Here is a 24,342-nt window from a genome sequence, read left to right as displayed (position 1 = left end):
GTTTTCTTGTTATGTTTGATTATTATAATGGCACACTAGACAGCAGCAGGTCTATTAGCTTACATTTACAAGTCCGACATTTTAATACAAATCCGCTTTTTTCTTCGCTGTTTACGTTCACTTTAGACATCACTCTCTGTGTTTACATGAATACCTCACCAAGATGGGCATTTTGGCAGAACTTTGAAATGTATTTGACCATTCAGGTGCGCATTAGCGCGAGCATGTTCAGCACACACACATACGCCACCTGTCAATCAAACAGGGCGCAGCTGTTACTAGATCTCTTGTGAATTATAAAATGATGTGCTCTGGATTATTTTCAACAGCAGAATAAGAATATGAACTTTGTAATAAGTGACACTGGCCTAGGATATCACAAATATAGCCGGTTATTTTTCGTTATTGACGTTTTAATCAGTCTGCTTGTCCGGTCAGGCAAGTAAAATTCTCTTTCATTTGCCCCTTCAAAAAAATCCACTTGTCACAGACAAGCGTTAATGTCGAGCCCTGTCTAATGGATCAATTCCTCATCTAAAGTCCTGTTTCACTCAGATTCCGCTGAATTATGGAAGTAAAACTGGTCGCGAATGCTGTTTTACGTTTACTTTAATGGAACAGACATTTGTAGCTCACTCTGTTGCTAAATATTCAACTCTCTAGCTATGATTTTCTTTATTTTCTGACTTTTATGGATGCTTTATCACATAGTATCACTTGTCTGCTCAACTAAACTGTGTTTGGGAGTGCTAACTCCCCCATCGCCCAAAGCACATTCTTGTGTGAGCACAAAACGCAATTTTTGCACAAAGATTCTTCAGTTATCTGCCCACTCTTCAGTGGAACTGTTGATCAGTGAAGGGTGTGATCCTCTACAAAAACTTGCTATTAAATTCCCAGCAGTACTCCTCACAGGCCTCAAAGCCCCTGGCTGACGGAGGGTCCGGTCTTATTACAGAGGAGGTTATAGACTTGTAACGTTCAGAACGGCACACTGGTGCTAATTTTAGTGTCAGCTTATGGTGGATGCCTCCCTGTTGTGCGGCTTGAGTTATGTGCCGCAAATGAAAGTAAGGGCGTGTTTCAAGGGGCTGTTTGAGTCCGTAAAGCTGGCCCTCCACTGCTCACAGACATTCTTGGTGGGACAACTTGGCATTTGCCCCAAACAAACATGCTTCATTGAGAAAAGCCCCGTTAGGAGGAAGAGAGAGCCGACAAGACTGTCTGTAGTCGGAATGGAATATAATAGTTTCGCTTACTGAATACTACAATGTGTATATACTGTGTACAGCATACTATTTTGTTTTTTAACATTTACATTACATTTACATTTATGCATTTGGCAGACACTTTTATCCAAAGTGACTTACAGTGCCCTTATTACAGGGACAATCCCCTTGGAGCAACCTGGAGTTAAGTGCTCAAAGACACAATGGTGGTGGCTGTGGGAATTGAACCAACAACCTTTTGCTTACCAGTTCAGTGCTTTAGTCCACTACGCCACCACCACTCCATATTTTAAAGAACAGTGTACACAGTGCACATTATGCAATGGTAACGTTTCAAACAGTAGCATGCTTCATTGTTGTCATATGACCTCATCAAGTCCAGCTTAGCAAGTTGCATCCAGTTATCATCTTGCATATAATTATTATTAGGATTCCTCCGATAGGAGGAAACCTATTGTTTTTGTTAGTATTCTTCTTATTATTATTCCTGTAGCTATAAATTGCCCAATAACTCAAAATCTCCTTAGTAAAAAGTTTTGAAATTTGGCACATTGATACTACCGGCCACGAGTAACTACCATACCGAAAATGGCCCACGTGAGCCTATAGGTGGCACTACAGGCCATGCCCAAATTTGTCCATTTTCAAAGTAATGCTCCTCCTGAACCGTAACTCCAATTGACTTGAAACTCAGTATGTGTGTGTAGGATACATGTTTTTCAATTTGACAAATAGCAAAAATGAATACAATACAAAATGGCTGAAAGGTGCGCATTTATGTAAATGTCCACATTGTCTCAATATCCATATGTCCAAAAAAATCTAATGCCATTTTGACTAAAGTTTTTTCCAACCTAACAGGCTTCAAGATGACATCACTCTGAAGTACTGTGCAAAATTTCACCTTGATATGTCAAACAATGACAGAATTACAGTTTACTGTTATTTATCACTAACGCTAAAATAATGCTTAGTCATAAAACCGATACTTTGATTCAATCACCAGTTCATATGAAGACTCTTGCAATGTTTAATAACAAATTAATGAAATGTTGTGTACGTGTGTGAAGTACATGTATCTACCATGTCAATTTTTACATAATTTGCAGTTTTGAGGAGGAATCCGCATTGCTGCTTGCAGCTATATTTATTATTATTATTATTTTTGCATTTTTAAAGGATATTACCAGGATCAATCGAGAGAGTTGTGGCATAATGTTGATTATGACAGAAAATAATTTCAACTTGTCCCTTTTTTTTTTTTAATAAAGAAAAGCAAAAATCGTGGTTATAGTAAAGGCCCCGGTGTACATCCAGATAATTTTTTCTCTGTTCGTCTAAAAAGGAAGTTCTGTACAGCCGAGCAATGCTATACTTTGTGCGAACATTCAGACACCTGCCACATTGCTGTGGGAGATGTTTAGAGGAGCATTTAAATATGATGACGATCATAACCTTGATTAATGTGACATTAATAATGTGTTATCAATGACTCTGTGCCTCATTCTATGAGTAGAATTCACATTAAATCATTAAAAGATGCTTTTTTTAACCACTCAATGATGATTAAAGTAATATGTATGCAGTAGAAAATGCGCAATTTGTATTGTTTACATTCGGAATTCGTGACGCTAATGCGCTACATGTGACCATAATACTCTCTGCTATTGTAATTTATGATGACACTGATACTACTGCAAAGATTGATGTATAAAATACTGTTTGTTTTGCAGAATACAGACAAAAGAATGATGATAAGAAATCTTACTATGGACAGATGTTTGAATGTCTTGCGCTGCAGACGGCACAAGAGTGAATGGGCACTTGAGAGTATTTGAGTAGATTTGATTCCTTTTGTAGACTAATTAAACAAAAAACATATTGCATGACATGGTCTTGGAAAATGGCTCGTACAGATGTTGGTAAATTTGCATCAGCTCACTAATAACTCTGCACGTTGGTCATCTTGACTGACTGAACAGCGTAAACAGAGGAGGGGGAGGTTCAGGTCACACCTACCGATGACCTGGACCAATGGCAGTAAGAAGGTGTTTAGCAGCCGGTAACAAGTTTCCCTAAAATTTTGCCCAGGGGAGCTGTTACTAACCACCGAAATTTCAAAAGTGTAGCCACAAGACGTAAATATTATGTGTTAAAGGGGTCATGACATGAGGAATCAAATTTTGACATATAAGAGGTTATCGTACTTTAAAAACATTGTGACAATTAAGCAGGTATGGAGGAAGCTGGGGACCGGCTTGATAAACACATAGACATTTAATGACACATTTCAGTGTACAAAGAAACAAAAACATGCACTGCTTTTCAGCCAGCTGCATCAAATCATAACACGCGGACAAGCTTCGTACATCTCTCTCCCATCTGCCGCTGTCTCTTCTCCTTAAATACTCCCGCCTCCCCTTGCTCTGCCCAGACGCTGCTTGGCTCCGCCCTGCTCACCACATACCCCCATCGCCGAACTCCTGACCTGTGACCTACCCCCCCCCCCCCCCCCCCCCATTTCTAGGGAGGGAGCATCGACAGGTCACACCGGGCTCCGGGTCCGACCAGTGCGTGCCTGGGTGGGGGAACAGGGCGAAAGAGAGGAGAAAGGGAAGAGGGGGGCGGGAATAACAAAAGGGAGAGAGAAAGCAGAGAGGGGAGAGTGAGATGGGCTTGCCGGCCCCAGACACGCCATCGACTGGCCCTCATCTCGTTGTCGTACTTCCGTCTACGATGCCGGCGATGGCACTGGTGTGGCGCACAGGTGGAAGTCATTCGCCACTCATCTTCCTGGCTTCGCTCTGCCCAGATGCTGCTCGGCTCCGCCCTGCTCACCACAAACGTACTGTAAGATTCAGAACTGAAAACTTCCTCCTTAATAGAAAAAGATAATTTATTTAAACCAACCTGGAAAAACAGCTAGTTTTGAATTCGTTGAACTTGTAATGTCTCAAGGACCAAACACATCTGCATATGCAATGCACTGGTTCACAGTCAGTCACACAGTTGAAGTGAAGAGAGATGGGACCCGTTTATTGGTGTTGTAGGCAGTAGTAGCGATACACCGCATGCAATGCAAAATGGAACGGGACATCTGTTTACTGTCGGAGTAACGCCGCGCCGCAATGGACGCTTCCATGATAGACAACATCATTGATTATAATGGGTTCTATTGCTTTTGACGCAACTCTCAAGTTCGTTGTAGACGGTGTGAGTGTTAACAGTTGTGCTTGAGATGAACTGTTTAATATATTCAGATGCAATGTGCTGGATGTGTGTTGTGTGTAAACCCTGACATTTAGGTTTATAATGTTGTTGAGCTGGTTCATTCTCTTCCAATTGAGTTTCAAAAAATGTCTCTGTTTGAGGGGCTGCATGATGTTAGCCAATCAGGGTGGAAAATTATCATGTATTACTAAATTATAACATTATCAGTGGACCTCAGGGAAGATAATAAAACGAGATATAATATATATATATATATATATATATATATATATATATATATATATATATATATATATAAAGATTATTTCATGACCCCTTTAACATGATTTTAGTGTGATAAAATCAGGGATTTACCAGTGACACTGTGTGTACCAGATTACAGAGGTTACTAGCATTACGTCGTCATGACAACTAAGTTTTAAAATAGAAATAACTTTACACAGATAAGGCTAGTTAGTGGTTTTATCACAGAAATCATGTTAACATGTACCGTTTACATTTTGTGGCTATATACTTTTGATACATTGTATTTTGATGTTTATGGACTGGCCCCATTCACTTTCACTGTAAGACTTACTGTAACCTCAATTTTTGCTTTTTATTAATAAATGAGGGGTGAGTACATTTTTCTGAGTGGTAGTTAACATTATGCCACAAACGCTGTTGGTTAAACCATTGGCCCTGCACTATATGCATAGCGATACATAGGTGAAATTGGCACTTAATGGACATCATTTTTATCAACATCAAGATTTTAGGTTAAAATTTATATGAAAGAATAAGGGAAAGTGTATATCTTAGGTCCCGTAACTTGTCACCTTTTCTTTTAAGTTTTTCACCTTTTGTAAACACCATTTTGCCTTCACTAGTTAATTTGCAAATTGTCAGATTAAACTGCATGCTTAATTATAAAAGAATGCTGTTTAAGACTTGCTGTTTTTGATGAAGCATAGCCTGTCACACCGCAGGTCATGTGGACTACCTACATACTGCATACTGCAGGAAAAAGTTCAAGTAGTGTGGTAGTATGCCATCCCGAACATAGCCTAAGAACCCTCTTTCAGAGGATCTAATAATGAACTCTTGAGGATAAGCACAACTTATAAACTGTTTAATGTTCTGTGAACCTGATTTGACCACGTTCCCAATTTTTTGTCCTCTAAATGTTACTCTTATCTTCTCCCATCGAAGCTGCAAATTGCTCCGGTGAAGCACAAATACAGTTTTTATGGAATTGGAGATCCCAGTATCTGGTTGCCATCTCTCGTTTTGCCTTTTTTGCACCATCAGTGTGAGGAATTTAATAATCACCTTCCAGAGAATTACTGCCCTCACCTTGAGGTTAAAACAACTGTCCTTGAAGTTTGATTGAAACCAGAAAAATAGTCTCTCTTAACTCTATTATGTGCCGTAACATAGACTTGAACTTGAGCGTGTGTAAATTGCGCAGAGTAACCTGTGAATGGCGTGTTAGATTTGTGTGTAATGTTTTGTATTCTCAAATAACCGGCTATGTTTTACTTCCTTTAATGTTTTCAGCCCTTGAGGCTTTCCAAAGCTCAAAGGAATAGTTTATTTAAAAAATAAAATAAAAACAAATCTCACACACACTCACCTTCATGTCATTCCAAACCTGCAGGACTTTATTTCTTCGGTAAAACACAAAAGTAATAGTGAATGTAAAAGGTAAATGTGGACCAGTCAAAAAAAAAAAAAAAAAAAAAAGCATAATAAAAGTAGTTCATACAACTTGTGCGCTATATTCCAAGTCTTCTGAAGCCATATGATAGCTTCGTGTGAGGAACAGACTGGAATTTCTGTGAAAATCTTGCGCCGTTGAGTTTTACATGGGTGGGCACCACTCACGTTTTATTTTATTTTTTTCAGAAAATGTAAAAATCTAGATTTTATTATTGGCGCCTTCTATGTTGTTTCAAAAACTGAGATATTACAGAGGCTAATTCAGTCTTTGCATATGTTTGTGTACTATAGAAAGAATGATCCTGCTGTGTTTCATCTAAGAAATATTTGGTTTGATTATTAATATTTACCTTCTCACCTCTGACACTTTAATTTGTTGCTGTGCTAGGTGGTTTCTAATTTTTCTTGACTCTGGCACTACAGTAGGTTTTTATCCAGACTATCAGTGTAACACTAAACCTGTATTTTCAAACTCTATTACAGTGTCCTGACTTTGCAGAGCTGGTTTGGATGATGAGGAGGTTTTCTCTAGAGGACTGCAGTAGTCAGCTGTTTCAGGCCCTCACCGATTTAGGCAGGTGTATCTCAGGACAGGTTTGGAACAACATGAGGGTGAGTAAATGATAACTACATTTTCACTTTTGGGTGAACTATCTCTTAAATGCTTTTTCGGCTAATGCCTTTTTCTTTAGTTCTATTTAGTAACTAAACTTTCTGGCCAAACAGGATGTAGCCGTAACGCTCAGATCTGTGGCTGAACACTTGAGGTTAACCGTTTGTTTGGGAATCTAATCTTCTAAGAATAATTGTACAAAAGTATTCAAAGGCGCACTTGTTTATACTCCAAGTGTACTTGATTGGTGTAGAACATAGGCTTCTTGGATGTCAACCGGTGAGCTTTTTTTCACCTGTTTTATAGTCTGAGGTATCATTGAGGCATCATTCCTGGCGAGTTGGAGGGCGTTCACACCGAACACGGTTTTCCACACTTTTTTGCCACTTACGCACCATATTTTAATCCTGAGGGTTAGAAGTTTGTTCACATTAAAAGGGGAATTCTCACAAAAACCTTTCAAGAAAAGTCCTGGTCCTACTTTACTCCAAAATCAAAAGAAAGAAACAAGAAATTTTATTTTGCATGTACAAAATCAAGCCTATTTTTGGGGCCATTAATATTTTTTACATTTGTGACATTATTTTCATGGCAGTTGCCAATTCTTATTAACGCAATAAGAAAAAATTATATTACATTTATATATATATATATATATATATATATATATATATATATATATATATATATATATATATATATATATATATTATTATTATTATTTTACATTTTATTTATACATCCTAATAGTATTCCCTTTTTTTTTTTTTAAATTAAAGGCAATTTGGCTTTAATTTTCACAGATTTTAATTTAAAAAACATTGTTCGACAGCATCTTTTTTTTTTACTGTAATAGTGTAATAAATGACTTTGTTATGTGTCCTGGAAATAATGTTGACTTTATTTTCTTTTTGCAAAATATGACTTCTTTTTGTATTGAGTTGTGTTTAAATATGACCAGGACATTTTCTTGACAGGTTTTGTGAGAATCACCAAAGTAGAGAAAGTAGCATATTTTTGTAATTGAGAAATATCAGTGAACGTTGCCTTTAAACGATGTGGTTAATCCATCGTTCTCTTCTGAAGAAGATTTTAGCGGGATATCATTTTAAAGCTGTCCGACAGCACAAGACTTCTCTGTTTGACAGCACGTTTCAACTCCCACAGCCTCTAATCAGGCCACCATGTCAAAAGATTATTTTAAGACCCAGCGAAACAGCTCCGCTCTGCATGAAGAGATGTGAAAACAACCCAGCCGAAGACTGAAAATAAGTTCATTGCCATAATTAGTCTTGCAACCTTCCCCCCTCCCCGAATCCATTTCTATGGCCTTGGAGGTTGACCAAAGATAATGACTGCAGAGGGACCACCGTGATGTCAGTTTATCTGTGTGGCAGACGTTTATTCTGTGCCGGGTTTATCCTTGCACCGTATCCAAACCAGGCGTGATGCGATAAGGGCCTATCAGAATAGAGGTCAACTGATTAATTAGTACATATTGCTGCTTTTGGAACTATTTGTTAAAACAGCCCCCAAGGTTACAAACAATAAAAGCTACAAAATCTCTTCCATGTTAATCAGAGTTTTTGTCCTCAACACCCACGACAAGCGATGAGCAACAGGATATTTTTTCCTTGCCACCGTCGCCTTTGTTAAAGGCATTAACGCATGGTTTTCTGTAAAGCCACTTTGAAACAAAATTGTGAAAAGAGCTATATAAATCAAATGTACTTAATTTGGTCGACCTCTTATTTTCTACTTCTGTGGCCCCACCCACAGTGAAATCTTATTGGTCCAAATCCCAGTCTTCATAACTCTACGTTAAACATCCAACATCTTTTACATTACAGAAGTAAACTGGGTTGTGAACGTTGTTTCCTGTTTTATTTGAAAGTGTGTTATATTTGTGCCACTAGCTGGACCAATTGGAATTGCAAACGGTAATATTATAGTTTGGACATTTTAATTTAGTTTTTATTTCTGTTTTATTTTCAGTTTGTTTTTGCCAATGTAGTTTTCATTAGTTTTTCATTCATTTTAATGTATATTATTTTACATTAAACGTTTTTTTTTACTTTTAGTATTTTAGGGCGGCCAGAGTTTAATGCATTAACAAATGTAATTTAAATATGCTAGACAACATTACATTTTTGCAGGGCAATTTTGTGTTACCGCCATAAAGTGGCGTTTTCATTTTCATGTTTTTTTATTTTTATTTTATATTTTTTCACATCAAAAACTAAATTTAAGGTGATTTTTAATTTAGTTTTAGTTACTTTTGGAGTTATGAAAATATATTTTAGTTTAGTTTTTTTTCGCAACTTTTGAAATGATTATTATTTTTAGTTTCCATTAATAATGTGGCAAACAGGGGGCCTGGGTAGCTCAGTGGTAAAAGACGCTGGCTACCACCCCTGGAGTTCACTAGCTCGCTAGTTCGAATCCCAGGGCGTGCTGAGTGACTCCAGCCAGGTCTCCTAAGCAACCAAATTGGCCCGGTTGCTAGGGAGGGTAGAGTCACATGGGTTAAACTCCTCATGGTTGCTATAATGTGGTTCGTTCTCGGTGGGGCGTGTGGTGAGTTGAGCGTGGATGCCGCGGTGGTTGGCATGAAGCCTCCACATGCGCTGTCTCCGTGGCAACGCGCTCAACAAGCCACGTGATAAGATGCGTGTGTTGACTGTCTCAGACGCGGAGGCAACTGGGATTTGTCCTCCGCCACCCGGACTGAGGCGAATCACTACGCGACCAAGAGGACTTAAAAGCACATTGGGATTTGGGCATTCCAAAATTGGGAGAAAAAGGGAAAAATTCAAAAAAAATAAAATAAAATAAAAAATAATAATAATATGGCAAACAACATTGCAGCAAACACCAGTCCACAAATAATCCGATTATCCAGGTGCGTAGATCCAAAAATATGCAAAGCGAAGGAATGATGAATCTGCACTCAAAAATGGGCTAAATCTCACATTAATTTATTTATACAGAGGCCCCAACAGAGTAAAAAAAAATAGCTAAAAGTGCCAAGTGCAGCAGCAAAACGTTTTCGGGTTTACCCCTTCATCAGTGTTAAATACCTATGAGCACACACCTGCAGTCATTTATGGCAATTTTCCACTGCACGTTACAGCTCGACTTGACTCTGCTCGCTTAACTTTTCTGAGCTTGCTTTTTCACTGTAGTTTAGTGCCGCCTCAACGTGGGTGGGATTATAGTCTGATCGTCATAGTTGCACCGCCTCTACTGCTGTGACATCTTCTTAAATGCGACACAAACATTACTGACCATAAACAATAACACGACCGCTAGCTGTAAGCTACTAGCTCATTGTGCTGCATAAAGCAGTTGTTGCATGGTGATTTTACACAAGTGTAACAGTTAAATTGGCCCGGTTGTTTTAGAAGCAAGCTTTCCAGTAGCTGGTCAACTAAATAAAGTGAAGCTTTCAAGCAGAGTGTAGAATTAACATAACAAAACGTACCATCCTCCATCGTGGACTCCAACAACACCATGGCCGAGTCCAGGGCACTCTCCCTCCCATTGCTCGCCGGTCTATTGCCATAGATAGCGTCCATTTGGTCGAACCACTTCCACTTTCTTGTGTTTGTACCACTCCGGCTGTTGTGGTCCTTGATGGTTCTGTAGTCACTTTTAAGTTTTGTTTTACTTTTCCCTACACTGTTGGTTGGTCTGGTGTTAGCCGTGTGCGGCCAACAGCTGAGACACTTCCTGAAAGACTTTTTCGTTTCACGTCGTTTCGTTCATCGCTAACGAGAGGAACGTCTGCACCTCGTTTATTGACCATGGCGTGGTTTTGCGCACAGCCATTTCTTTTTACAATTCGAAAGTTGTGTGAACAAATGATGATGCTGTCGCTGTTGCCAACTTTAAAACTAGCAGGTTGATGTCCCGTGTCGCAAATCCAGTGACGCTGGTAGTGACGATTTTCTCTGACCAATCAGTGATCTGCAGGGTTTTGATGTCACATTTAGTATCGGCTCGGCTCGCTTAGAACCTCGACCGAGGTGGTACTAAAAAAAGTATCAGGTACCAGGTACTATCCACAGTGGAAAACCCCCAAAAAGCGAGCAGAGTCGAGTTGAGTTGAGCTGTACCGTGCAGTGGAAAAGCCCTATTATAGTACAAGCCTTTACCGTAAACATTCTAATATAAAGCATGTAATTGGTTCAAACGTCAAAAGTCAAGACACGTAGTTATATACATTCCAAGAAACATATCTATGTATCTATAAATAAAAAAACATTACATTTTAGGATGAAATATACATTATTTCCCATTGATATAAAAAATAAATTTTGTACATTGATATAGAAAAGAAATTTTGTTCAACCCCTATTTTTCATCCATTAATTGTTGGTCTAGACTACGGACATGTACACAACAATCAACCTTGTACAGTTCTGTATATAAAAAAAAATGTAATTTAATAACTTAACATTTCAATCTACAAAAAACAACCCAAAGAAAGATCATTCATTCCCAGAGAATACATTGAATTCAAATAAAAAGTCTACATTCAATATTCCCTTCCCTACGGTGACGTTTAATTTGTTCAATCACAAGAAAGTTCAATTCAGAAATGAGTGATTCGCCTCACTAATATGACGTGCAATGGGAGATTTTTGGTCGTCTCTTCTTATCGCACTCATATGTTCATATGCTCATATGTTTTTTCCTTTAATAAAAATGGTTTCATTTAGTTTTAGTTAACAGTTGCTGGGTTTCCATCAAATTGTTTCACATTTTTAATGTGCATTTCTGAAAATTAGACTAAAGAAAATGCTAAACATCCCACTTTTCCATGAACTGTAAATGCGATTTATATTGAGGGGGCCCGCCTTGTTGTCAAGGAGCAGCTGAATGACCTCTTTGCATCAGGAAGAGTTGTATTTGCTGTAATAAAGCAGCTGTACATTATGTTATTAAATGCTGCCAGGAGACATTGCAGAATAAGTGCAATAGCTCACATAATGAGGGCTCAAATGGCTATTCCCATTCGCCAACAGCCTCCATATACCTGGGAGCGCCCGTGCTCATAACAGTTCTGGTGGATTGTGAGGACTCGCTATAACGATGTTCTGTGGGTGAAGCACTTGAAGAATTGTGTGCTGTGGTTGGGCCTTTCATTGAGCCAGTCACGTTAAGCTCTCGCACACCTGTACCATCCGACGAGCGAATAAGCCGTTTCCGTTTCATCATTTACCCATAAAAACATTATATGACTTCCTTTTTTCTGCCGAACACAAACGAAGATATTTTGATGGAGATTTGAGGTGTTTTTATCCATACAATGCAAGTCAATGGGGTCCGACAATTTCAAGCTCTAAAAAGGACATGAAGGCATCATAAAGGTAATCCATACGACTCGAGTGGTTTAATCCATGTCTTCTGAAGTGAAACTATCGGTTTTGGGATGAGAAACAGACTAAAATGTAACTCTTATTCACTTTAAATCTTAACATCTGCTGTCTCCTTTGTGCGTTCACGATTTGAAACTCGATTACACTTCCTCGTGCTTGACGCATGTGCAGAAGAAAGAAAGTCATATTAATTTTTGTGTGAATTATCCCTTTTAAATCACCACAAAGTCAGTGTTTACTCTCTTCAGGAAGTCAAACTACCAGTAGCTTACTTATAGCTGTCTCTGCACATTCAACAGATATATTTTTGCATTTAAGATACATTTCACCTTTAAATCCAACTTGCCAAATGAATGAATGAGGGATTACTGAATTTAAAACAGCCTTTGGAAATCATTTCCAGTGATTTGCATTTAGTTTGCTTAGATGAATTAGTGCTTCCAGACATCATTTGGAATTAGACATTTAGATTTATAATCAGCATTCAGAGCAAATATCTTTTTGTATAGAATTCACCAGCTTGTTCTACGTCTCATTACGAGGCTACATTGAATGAGACACTTAGTCACAGTTGAACAGTCCTTGAGTCTCATCTAGAGCTGCTTTTGGTGTATGGGACTTTTCTCAATGACCATGCTCTCTCTGTGTGTGTTTCAGTGATTGTGTCGATGTGAAAAGGGATTACGTAACCGGAGCCCCTATGTTTTGTCCTTGCTCGTCCTTTTAGAAAAGCCTGTCGCACTCAATTAAGTTATTTCAGGAAGCATTTATGCTGCCGCTGTGTTTCAATGTAAAAAACTTTAGTTAGGATACCGCACTGGAATGAGGGATCCAAAATTCTGCTCGCCCATTTCGCTGTGAAGGAGAAACAAGGAGAGTGCAGGGAAAATCATCATGAGCACACTTACACAAAAAAGTATCATAGTACTGCCATGGATTTTTGTACATGGTAGTATTGTCACATAGCATTAACATTATATTTGCACCATATTTTACCATGTCATACCATGGTTTTTGCATTGCGTGATGTCTGTATAAAGTTTATGTTAAAATAATAATGATAAAAAATCGAAAAAAAAAAAATCATGTTGCTAAGAGGGCTTTAAGTAAAATCTTAATTTACTTGTACAGTATATGAAACGGCAATAAATTATTCAGGAACACCGTTATCAGTTTTTTCTGGATTTGTAGCCTACTTAAAAAATATGGCATGCTGGTGCCCAACCAAAAATAAGTATATTAATATAATTCATATTCATCAAATTTAATCACAATTACAGTATCAAGGGAAACAATCGACAGTTATGATTTATTGCCATAATTATGCAGCCCTTCAAAATTTTATGGATATTCTGTTCATAGAAATTAATCGCAATTACAATATCAAGGGAAATAATCAACAAATATAATTTTGTTTTCGTTATCATGCTGCCCTTCAAAATAGGCATATTAATCTAAATTCTTTTCATCAAATTTAATCCCAGTTATACTATTAACTATCAAGGAAAATGATTGACAGTTATGATTTTTGTCATAATTGTGAAGCCCTACAAAATATGTATTTTAATTTAAATTCTGTTCATCAAAATCAATCGCAATTACAATATCAAAGGAAATAATCAACAGTTATGATTTTTTTTTCTTTATCATGCTGCCCTTCAAAATAGGTATTCTAATCTAAATTCTATTAATAAAAATCCTCAATTACAATTTCAAGGGAAATAATCTGAAATTATGTCATATTCCTGCAGCCCTAATTAAAAGCCATTAGCTGTTTAAGCTGACGGGCCCATCAAGAATTTTTTTTTGTTTTTTGTTTTGTTTTTAATATTACTAACTACAGTCTTGACTAACAAAAAATACGTATTGTTTTAAAGCTTAGAAGCTCTACTTTACAGTGCATATAGGCATTATGACCAAATCTAAACAAGTACTTTGAAATTTGCAGACAAATCATAATAATGATAATTTATTAATAATTTTACACTGCACATATTATTGTAATCGGTAAAAACTTCAAACTTATCAAATAGCCATGTGTCATATGACGTTGGAAAGCTCTCAAAGAGTAGAATTACTCACAGACAAAAATATAGTGAGTAATAGCTAAGTATATGTCTTTTACATACATGTAAACAGGTGTTGCTTATAAGCTGTGTTTTTACTTATAACTTCACGCAAAATAAGTAGAACATAAAGTATCACATAACATTACTTAGAGGAGGTGATTCCCATTAAAACGAGCTTACACACAAGGTAATCGGATGTACAGATCATTAGATAATCAACACGAAGCACCATGTGCACACAGCATATAATGTGCTATCTGGCTAAAAACACGTTAGCTTTCCTGGTTTAGCTTTTCAGACCGATGTAACCAGAGGTGGAAATCCTCCAAATATGGGCAGAGAGGATCGCTCACTGTAATTACATATGGTCACCAGGAGATGGCGCCAAGTACATGACACTGACTCAATGATGACTCAAATGACACAGAATGGAACTGAATGAGATATCGTGACTCATGCCTGCATGCTTTGGAGAGAGAGCATACCTTTTGTCATTGTTGTATAATTAGTTCTCATGTACAATTATTATGTTTTATTTGTTTGGAGAGGCTTTTGGACACTTGGAGACGTTTTTGGACATTAGGATAAATAATTTTTGTAATGCTATAACTTTTGATTACTTTGTCGTATCAACACAAAATTTTACTCCGTTACAGGTGACATGATTGAGAACAAGAAAAGCGGTTTGGAGCCACCTTATTTACACCCTGAGATATATGTCAAATCAGAAATATCTGAATGTTTTTTTTTTTTTGGCTCAGGTTTTTTTGTTTGTTTTTTTTTTTTTTTCAGCAGTTTCTTAGGCTGAGAGTGTCATAATTTATCATTATTCCAAGTAATTGACCCACTTTAGTTTTTTTTTTGTAGAGTTATAAGCCTTTAATTTTGGGCATGCCACTGAAACAGGAAATCTTTAAAAACACCTTCAGAGCTTACAGGGTTAATGAGTGTGATGTACGTACCGTGTGGTGTCATATGCTCCTGTATATGTTATATGTGACCTATTACAGCTTAATGAATTTCGGTCTTGGGTTTTCTGTTGCTTTCGATAAAACAAAGTATCAGCTTTCAAATGATGTCAGTGTTCTCAATAAATTCAAACTATAAATTGTATTTTTTTTTTTTTTTTTTTTTTTTTTTGCTCAGCGATGCAGTGTCAAATCACACTGCTGTCACTTCAGACGTGAGCGCTGTATATAGTGCTCCTCTTCACTATAAAATTAACATCAATTGGGATGTAAGACACAATGCCATAGGAAATGATCATCTCTCATTTAATCGGCAAATCAGTGTTTCATCTGAGGGAAGACATCAATGGGAAAGTTATCATTTACCTTAGGAAAGTTATCAAATGTCCAAAGTTTATCTCGATAAAATTAACTGTAGAGAACAGCAAATTGCGAAATTTTTAAATACCATCACTGTCAGGGATGCAACAACAGATTCCGAGTGGATACAACTCATTTCAAAAGAATTTAACCGCTTCTGTGCCGCAGGATGCATGATCTCCGTTACAAAGCCGAAATCTTTCTTTTTACTTCTAATGCATAAAACTCAAAATATGATTCTGGGTCATTACAACTCAAAATGATGGAGCAGGTCACATATGCTTCTCGAATGTTCCTTAAGCTAAGCTGATATTAGCAACACCACGGCGATGGGTTCGATTCTAAAATGCATACATGAACACACTTTAAGTTGCTTTCAATAAAAATGTCTGCCAAATGAATACATGTAAATGTTTTCAGGCCTAGTTGCAATATGCAGAAAAACTCCAGCTCTGCATTGGGGTAAAACAGTCTTGACATGGTCAGACTCCGGCTTCCAGGTCAATCAAAAAAGTTGCTTTAGATAAGGTAGTATAGAATGCTTTTCAACTTTGCAATCATTTTTAACATCAACATAACAATTTTTATAACAGCAGTAGTCTTTTTTTTCTGTATTTAATATATTCAGCAGCACTTTGCCCCCTCTTATGCTGAGTACACTGACAAAAGCATGTACATTTAAGATAATCTTTATGTGTCCTACATTTCCCCTCCAGATGTTGTTTATCCTCTTTTTAAAAGATGGCCTCAAAATATAAATATTGTGCAGTGGTTTAAATTACACCAGACACTGAACCTTCCTGCTTTTATAGGCAGTGGATAAATAGAAATGAAGATTAGTGGTTCTGTTGCAGTTTAAGGGCCATAGCCTTTATGCTATAGGTCAACCAGTATGATGGATTTAGCAGATTTTTGTCGGTGCTGATAGCAATGTCAGGTTATGTTACAAGATTCTATATAGCACATTATGTCACTATTTTACGATGCATGAATGTAGCACTCAAACGATATTCATGAAACATGAAAAAGCCATTAAAGTCATAAGGGGCACCTTCCCAACCCGCAAATTATGAGCTGCACTGCTGAGCTCAAGTGAACTTCGAATGCTGGTGAGCCCACAGGGAACCTTTGCACAAGGATTTTATATATATATATATTTTTCATACTGTATATTTAGGGCCATATCCATTTCGTCCACAATGTTCTAAACATTGGTCAAATTGGTAATTTAAAAAAAAAAAAAATGGTTTGTTTTTAAATTAATTTTACATATGCCTTCCGTCATCCTGAAAATATTGTTTCATCCATGTATATGTTTATGTGTATGTATTGTATATACACTGGCGGTCAAAAGTTTGGAATAATGTACAGATTTTGCTGTTTCGGAAGGAGATTGGGACTTTAATTCACCAAAGTGGCATTCAGCTGATCACATATACTTTGTGATCAAAAATATTGACCTAGTAATGTCAGGACATTACTGATGTAAAAAACAGCACCATCACTATTTGAAAAAGTCATTTTTGATCAAATCTAGACAGCAGCCATCACTCCAACACCTTATCCTTGAGTAATCATGCTAAATTGATCATTTGGTGTTAGAAAATAACTTGCCATTATATCAAACATAGTTGAAAGCTATTTGGTTTGTTAAATGAAGCTTAACATTGTCTTTGTGTTTTTCAGTTGCCACAGTGTGAGACTGGCATGTCTTAAGGTCAATATTAGGTCAAAAATGGCAAAAAAGAAACAGCTTTCTCTAGAAACTCATCAGTCAATCATTGTTTTGAGGAATGAAGGCTATACAATGCTTGAAACTGCCAAAAAACTGAAGATTTCATACAAAGGTGTACACTACAGTCTTCAAAGACAAAGGACAACTGGCTCTAACAAGGACAGAAAGGGATGTGGAAGGCCAGATGTACAACTAAACAAGAGGATAAGTACATCAGAGTCTCTAGTTTGAGAAATAGACGCCTCACATGTCCTCAGCTGACAGCTTCATTGAATTCTACCCGCTCAACACCAGTTTCATGTACAACAGTAAAGAGAAGACTCAGGGGTGCAGGCCTTATGGGAAGAATTGCAAAGAAAAAGCCACTTTTGAAACAGAAGAACAAAAAGAAAAGGTTAGAGTGGGCAAAGAAACACAGACATTGGACAACAGATAATTGGAAAAGAGTGTTATGGATCTTAACCCCATTGAGCTTTTGTGGGATCAGATAGACTGTAAGGTGTGTGAGAAGTGCCCGACAAGACAGACACATCTATGGCAAGTGCTACAGGAAGTGTGGGGTGAAATGTCACCTGAGTATCTGGACAAACTGACAGCTAGAATGCCAAGGATCTGCAAAGCTGTCATTGCTGCACGTGGAGGATTTTTTGATGAGAACTCTTTGAAGTAGTAAATTTTTTTCAAATTGTAATAGTGATTTTTCACGTTATTAATGTCCTGACTATACATTGTGATCAATTGAATGCCACTTTGGTGGATAAAAGTACCAATTTCTTTCCATAAGAGCAAAATCTGTACATTTTTCCAAACTTTTGGCTGCCAGTGTATATATACACTGATGAGTCAAAACGTTATGACCACTCACAGGTGAAGAAAATAATGTTGATCATCTGCTAACAAGGCTACATGTCATGGTCTGTGTAGATAAGATGGTAAGCTAACAATCAGTTCTCGTAGTCAACGTGTTGAATGCAGAAGAAATGGGCTGGTGTAAAGACCTGAGCGACTTTGACGAGGGCCAAATTGCTATGGCCAGAAAAGTGGGTCAGAGCATCTCTGAAACGGCAACACTTGTGGGGTGCTCCCGGTCAGCAGTGGTGAGAACCTACCGACAGTGGTCTGAGGAGGGACAAACCACAAACCGGCGACAGGGTGTTGGGCGCCCAAGGCTCATCGTTACACGAGGGCAAAGAAGGCTTTCCTGTCTGGTCCACACCGACAGAAGGTTTACTGTAGCACAAGTCACAGAAAATTTTAATTATGGTTACGGGAGGAATGTGTCACAACACACAGTGCATCAGACCTCTCAGAGTGTCCATGATGACCCCTGTCCACCGTCGAAAGCGCCTACAATGGGCACGTGAGTGTCGGAACTGGACCTTGGAGCAGTTTAAGATGGTCACCTGGTTTGATGAGTCCCGTTTTCTTTTACGTCACTTGGACGGTCATGTACTTGTGTGCCCATTTACCTGGGGAAGTGATGGCACCAGGATGCACTGTGGGAAGACAACAAGCCGGTGAGAGAGTGTGTGATGCTCTGGGCAATGCTCTGCTGGGAAACCCTGGGTCCGACCATTCATGTGGACTTCAATGTGACTCGTGCCACCTACCTAAACATCGTTGCAGACCAGGTACACCCCTTCATGGCAGTGGTATTCCCTGATGGCAATGGCCTCTTTCAGCATGATAATGCTCCCTGCCACACTGCACACATTGTTTGAGAAACATTATGACGAGTTCAAGGTGTTGCTCTGGCCTCCAAATTCCCCGGATCTCAATCCGATTGAGCATCTGTGGGATGTGCTGGACCAACAAGTCTGATCCACAGCGGCTCCACCTCGCAACTTACAGGACTTGAAGGATCTGCTGCTAACGTCTTGGTGCCAAATACCTCAGTACACCTTCAGGGGTCTTGTAGATTCCATGCCTCGGCGGGTTGGCATTGTTTTGGTGGCACACGGAGGACCAACAGCATATTAGGTGGTCATAATATACACTCATAATATACACTCATCAGTGTATACATGTCACCAATCAGAATGTATCTGGGTCAACTTTGGGCAATTTTATGTCCCAGGGGTTGACTTTTTTCTTTTTGATACATGAGGGTCAAATTAAAACTGACTTGGAAACTTTTTACTAGGCCTTCATTTATTTATTTTTGTACTTTTCAATGGCCTTTTATGTCTAGATTTGACTGTTTTTGCCTTGTCTCAGACCCAGACTTTAAATGTTAAATTATGAACAACTATTATAAAAATAATTACATATTTAAAACTATCCATAAAATAAAGTGCATATAAACAATCAACATAAAAACAAAAACTGTCCCACAGGTGTCATTTCCACCACACCAAACTATTTTGCCCCTTGTAAAGTTAGTGTACTTGTTAACCAAGTCAACAAAAGTGTCAGTGAAGAGCATGCTTGAGATGAAATATGAGACAAGTGATGTTTAGAGAAAACAAAGAAAAATCAAGGTAAATATCACTAGTGAGCAGAATATTTTTATTGGGTGTCTTTTCTAATCAAGTTGTAATTTTGATAAATTATGAAAAGAGTGTGAAAATTTGTATTTTATTGTGTGAATTTAGGATGTATAAAATGTTAGCTATGAAATTAGACTCAGCAAGACAAAAGAGTCAGCCGTTTTATTTCAAAAACATTAAAAATGTAATTTAATTTCCATCAGCGTCATTTACACCACAGAATTCTATTAAACACAAAACAGAATATAAGATGTGCTGTGGTGGGAATTTCATGACTTTCAGAAAACAATTACAAATGACATACATCTCCTGTGATGCATGCACACACACTGTTGGTCATTTTTAGTAGACAAATAATAATAAAAAAGCTAGTATGTGTATGGAATTTTTCAGTGCTAAAAGTGCCCGGATTTGAAGAAACACCCATATAAAAATAGGGGCAGTATATACAAAGATAAGGGCTGTTTATTGTACATCTTCATATCATTTGATCTCTTATCCTGTTATATCTTGTGGCCTGTTGAAACTTTAGCTACTAATAGTTGGCTTACTGTGTTGTTCTGAAAAGTTAAGTGGACTTGAAAGACAAAAGTATCTTCTATCTCTTTCCTTCTATATATTTCAGATGATACCAGGCTACTTCTGACAATTGGTGAAAATTTTTAATACACAATTAAAAAAACCACAGGACTTTCCTTTGGGTTTTTCTTTCTGTATGATTAACAAAAACACTTGAATCACTGCTTGGACCATGAAAATATATGGAATGAAATGGCCATTTATTTTTTGTGGGAAGAAGTTTTGAAAAGATTCATCAGGCCTATTTTATGGCACGCACCCTACTGCTTATCTAACAGTCTTACATTGTTCAGTGGTAATAAGGATGTTTTGAGAAAGACACCCCACTGTTCCCTTAAAGCATTAGAAGAGTATCTGAATCAGTATATTCTGCTGTTCTCTGTACAAAACCTTAATGTGCTTTTGTTTTCTCTTTGCTCCCAACAGATCTCTCTCCTCCAGCTGTCGTCCTAAATTAGCTGAGCTCTGTGAAAGGAGAGCTGTTTCAACTGACCCTTTCTGCTCCTTGAAGCTCCATTCGTCCGTGAGACCCAAATGCTGTCTGTCTTTCTTCAAAGTGGTCACTCGTGAAGAAAAATGAACTTGTAGTGAAGGCCAGCCCTTCATGTCGGGTAACTAACTCTAGGACATCTCCTAAGCTTGTTGTTGAAGCTGGCCTGGCTTCCATGAGACCCAAATGGGTGACCTATGACAATGTAACCTATGAGGGGAATTTAATTCCTGTTTTCCCAAGCAGCTGCAAGCAGGATATGCACTTGAGGCACGTCATCGACCATAAAGCAAACCTTCCGTCTTCAGTAGCTTGAGGGCTCCTCTAACGTCATGCATTCATCAGAGGAATTGTTCAGCAGGAAACTGAAAGCATTGAATGGGAGTATGGGACATCCAGCTACCAATACCCAATGCAAACTTGACGGGGGTAGCAAAACAAATGGTACACCTGCCATGCCTAAAATGGGGGTGCGAGCCAGGGTGACGGATTGGCCCCCAAAAAAGGAAGGTTGGGAAAGTCGAGGGGGGCCCAATTATGAGAGCATCATCACTGCATTTCAGAATGGACAGCCAGACCAAAGTATGGAGGTTACTGATTTAGGTGATGTACCTCTGGAGCCAGATTACTCGGACACAAAGTATTCTCTTAATGACCTTTTGAGTCGATCCCCTTTAAAGGGGCTTCATCCCATTCGACAACGGAGTAACAGTGATGTGACTATTAGCGACATTGATGCAGAGGACATAATGGACCAGAACGCCGTCAACCCAAACACTGGTGCTTCTTTGCATAGAGAGTACGGAAGCACGTCCTCTATTGACCGACAAGGTCTTGGCAACGATGGCTTCTTTACAATGTTGCGAGGATACAGGATCGACAATTTAGAGCATCGTAGCGCCCCACCTGTCGGCTTTCCAGAACTCCTACGCTACGACACCACCCTCTCCCCAAGCTTGCAAACGGCTGCTCAGATAGCCCGTGGTGAGATCGTCCGCATCTCAAGCTACGACTACGTGGACAGCTCCCTCCTCTACAGCCGCGAAAGGGAAAAGTCCTTCATGCGACGCCTCAAGTCAGAGTCCTCTGAAACATCGCTTTTCAGGAAGTTAAGGGCTATAAAGAGTGAACATGATGGTCTGCGGCTCTCAACTGAGCAGGATGACCGTCCTCCACTCAGTTTTCAGAAGTGCTTTGCTCACTATGATGTCCAGAGTGTACTCTTCAACATAAGCGAAGCTGTCGCCAATCGAGTAAACCTCAATCAAAGGAAGAACACAACCACCGGTGCTTCTGCAGCCTCACAGTACCAAGTCCCGGGAGTTGCTCAAGTTGGTGGGAATTCCATTGCGCCTGCATCCATGTTCGAATCACCCCTGGGCAGTCGGGAGGACCTTAACCCCAAAGAGAACCTGGATGCTGATGAGGGTGATGGAAAGAGCAATGGATTGGTGCTAAGTTGCCCGCATTTTCGCAATGAGATTGGGGGAGAGGGCGAGAGAAGAATCTCGCTCTCCAGGGCCAACAAAGCCACCTACAGTGGCGGAGGAGAAAACTGCTCTTTTGAGTCATCTTTAAGTTCTCACTGTACCAATGCTGGTGTGTCCGTGTTGGAGGTACCACGGGAGAACCAGGCCATCCACCGTGAAAAGGTCAAGCGATTCATCATCGAACACATCGACTTGGGAGCGTATTATTACCACAAATATTTCTACGGGAGAGGTAAGCTTCGTCATCGAATATGAAAAAGTATGTGATTGTTCGTACTTGTTGAAGTCAATGTGAAACTGGGTTTACAACCAATTTTACATTCATAATGTGACCTATTTCAATTGAAACAGTATTGAACAAGAATACAATGTTTGGTGGAATTGGACTTTATCCAAGGAAAATTGAGGGGGTGGTGAAAAGTGGTCTCTGCTGTATATGACAAGTGGTTAAAAAATTAGAGGGTTCGGTGATGTTAACGAAAAGCAAAGTTGTTTTTGAGGAGGAGCAAGTTATTAAATTCTGGTCTTTTTGACCAGAAAGTGTTTTAAGAAAGTAGATCAAGTCAGTTTTGATTTCATGATGGCATAGATGCTTCAATAGTTCACTGATGATACATCACAAAAAGGTACCATGATGACAGTCAATGAACAGATCAAAATCGTTTACAAATTGGTCTAAATGATTCATTAGCGAGTTGGTCTACAAAATGTTTTTTTTTATTTTTTTTTATTTTATTTATTTTGTATCTATATCATGCAATCACAAATCACTGGAAATGTCATGGCACAGTCATGGAACATCACATTATGGAAGAAAAAATGGTTGCGATTGTCGTTTCATGTTGACTTGAACAACTCTTAAATAGTTTGTTGATGGAAGATAACTAACAAAAACTATCAAGGTACCATGGTCTCTTAAATCATGCTGTCGTGTTTGTGTTAAGTGTTTTTTGGACAAACTCCTTTAAGTTTGAGTATTTTTGATTACCATGTAAATACCATAGTATTGGACCAAAGTAGTCATTCAGTACCATGGTATATTTTAAAGTACCTTGGTATTCCCAACTGATTCCATAATAATGCCACTGTATCCAATACATTTTTGATAATTTTTTTACTGGTGAAAGATAAACATGAAATAGGATAAAAGCCTAAATATTAAATGCCACAGATCAATATATACTGAGTAATTCATTATTTTGTAGAGGGGGTCAAAATGACAATTTTTGCTTATGATTTTGGAGCAAAACTATAGGTAAACAAAAATATAACCTTAGAAAGGTGGCAACATCGTTATTTTATTTTCACACGTGAGATAGATAGGCCTATCACTAAAATAGTTGACTGTCGATCCTCTTGTTGCAATTTATGACAATGGCGTGAGTCCAAAAATTTTGTTTTACCAAAGCTGGAGTGACTGTAACTCCAGAAGTATTAAAGATATCATAATACTATTAAAAATATATGGCACTTCGGCTAGTGCAATAATTTGGCTTTCACCATCTTTCTTCAGAAAAATTATTAACAAAATAAACATTTTCAGCCAGGGACATTTCTGAAATTAGTTTGATTTCACATGGAATTACCCTTGTGCAAGTTTTAGCCAATTAAATTATTACAAATCTAGTGTCTGTTAAAGCACAACTCTCCAATGAATGTTGCTCAGACGATTTAGGCACCAAAACAATAGAAAGTTTTGTTCGGCATGGTGTTTGTTACACATTCTGAAGAGAGCAACACTTGTGCCAGGGATGGAGGTGTGAGATTTCTCTCCTGTCTCTGGTCTGTGATTTGTCATGTGAGAAATGACAGAGTGAAGAGCAGCTGTTCCCCTCAGAGGAGTGGCGGTGCCGTTAAAGCTAAGACAGGGGCGACGGGGCACTCTCCTCACACTGCGGCCCCACTGCTCTTTATTAAAACACCTCGTTGTGTCTGGGAACTCAAGGAAAACGATACCTCGACTCATACAACACAATGTCACCCGTGTTTGAATGAAAAGGTGTC

General features: G+C 38.4%; 1 protein-coding gene across 6 annotated transcripts in view; it reads left to right on the top strand.

The window, feature by feature from the left end:
• The window catches only part of LOC127411914 (signal-induced proliferation-associated 1-like protein 2), a 212,625-nt gene that overhangs the window by 62,272 nt on the left and 126,011 nt on the right, over positions 1-24,342 (top strand). For all 6 annotated transcript variants that reach the window (XM_051647814.1, XM_051647813.1, XM_051647812.1 and 3 more), the window contains 2 exons: positions 6,645-6,773; positions 20,785-22,570. In XM_051647814.1, the coding sequence (XP_051503774.1) occupies positions 21,181-22,570 (1,390 nt within the window). In that variant the 5' untranslated portion in view covers positions 6,645-6,773; positions 20,785-21,180. The remainder of the gene's footprint in view (positions 1-6,644; positions 6,774-20,784; positions 22,571-24,342) is intronic.

This window comes from Myxocyprinus asiaticus, chromosome 21 (assembly GCF_019703515.2).
Source record: "Myxocyprinus asiaticus isolate MX2 ecotype Aquarium Trade chromosome 21, UBuf_Myxa_2, whole genome shotgun sequence".
In the NCBI taxonomy this organism is placed as follows: Eukaryota; Metazoa; Chordata; class Actinopteri; order Cypriniformes; family Catostomidae; genus Myxocyprinus; species Myxocyprinus asiaticus.
Note: the sequence above shows the minus strand (reverse complement) of the source record. Positions and strands in the feature narration are given on the sequence as shown.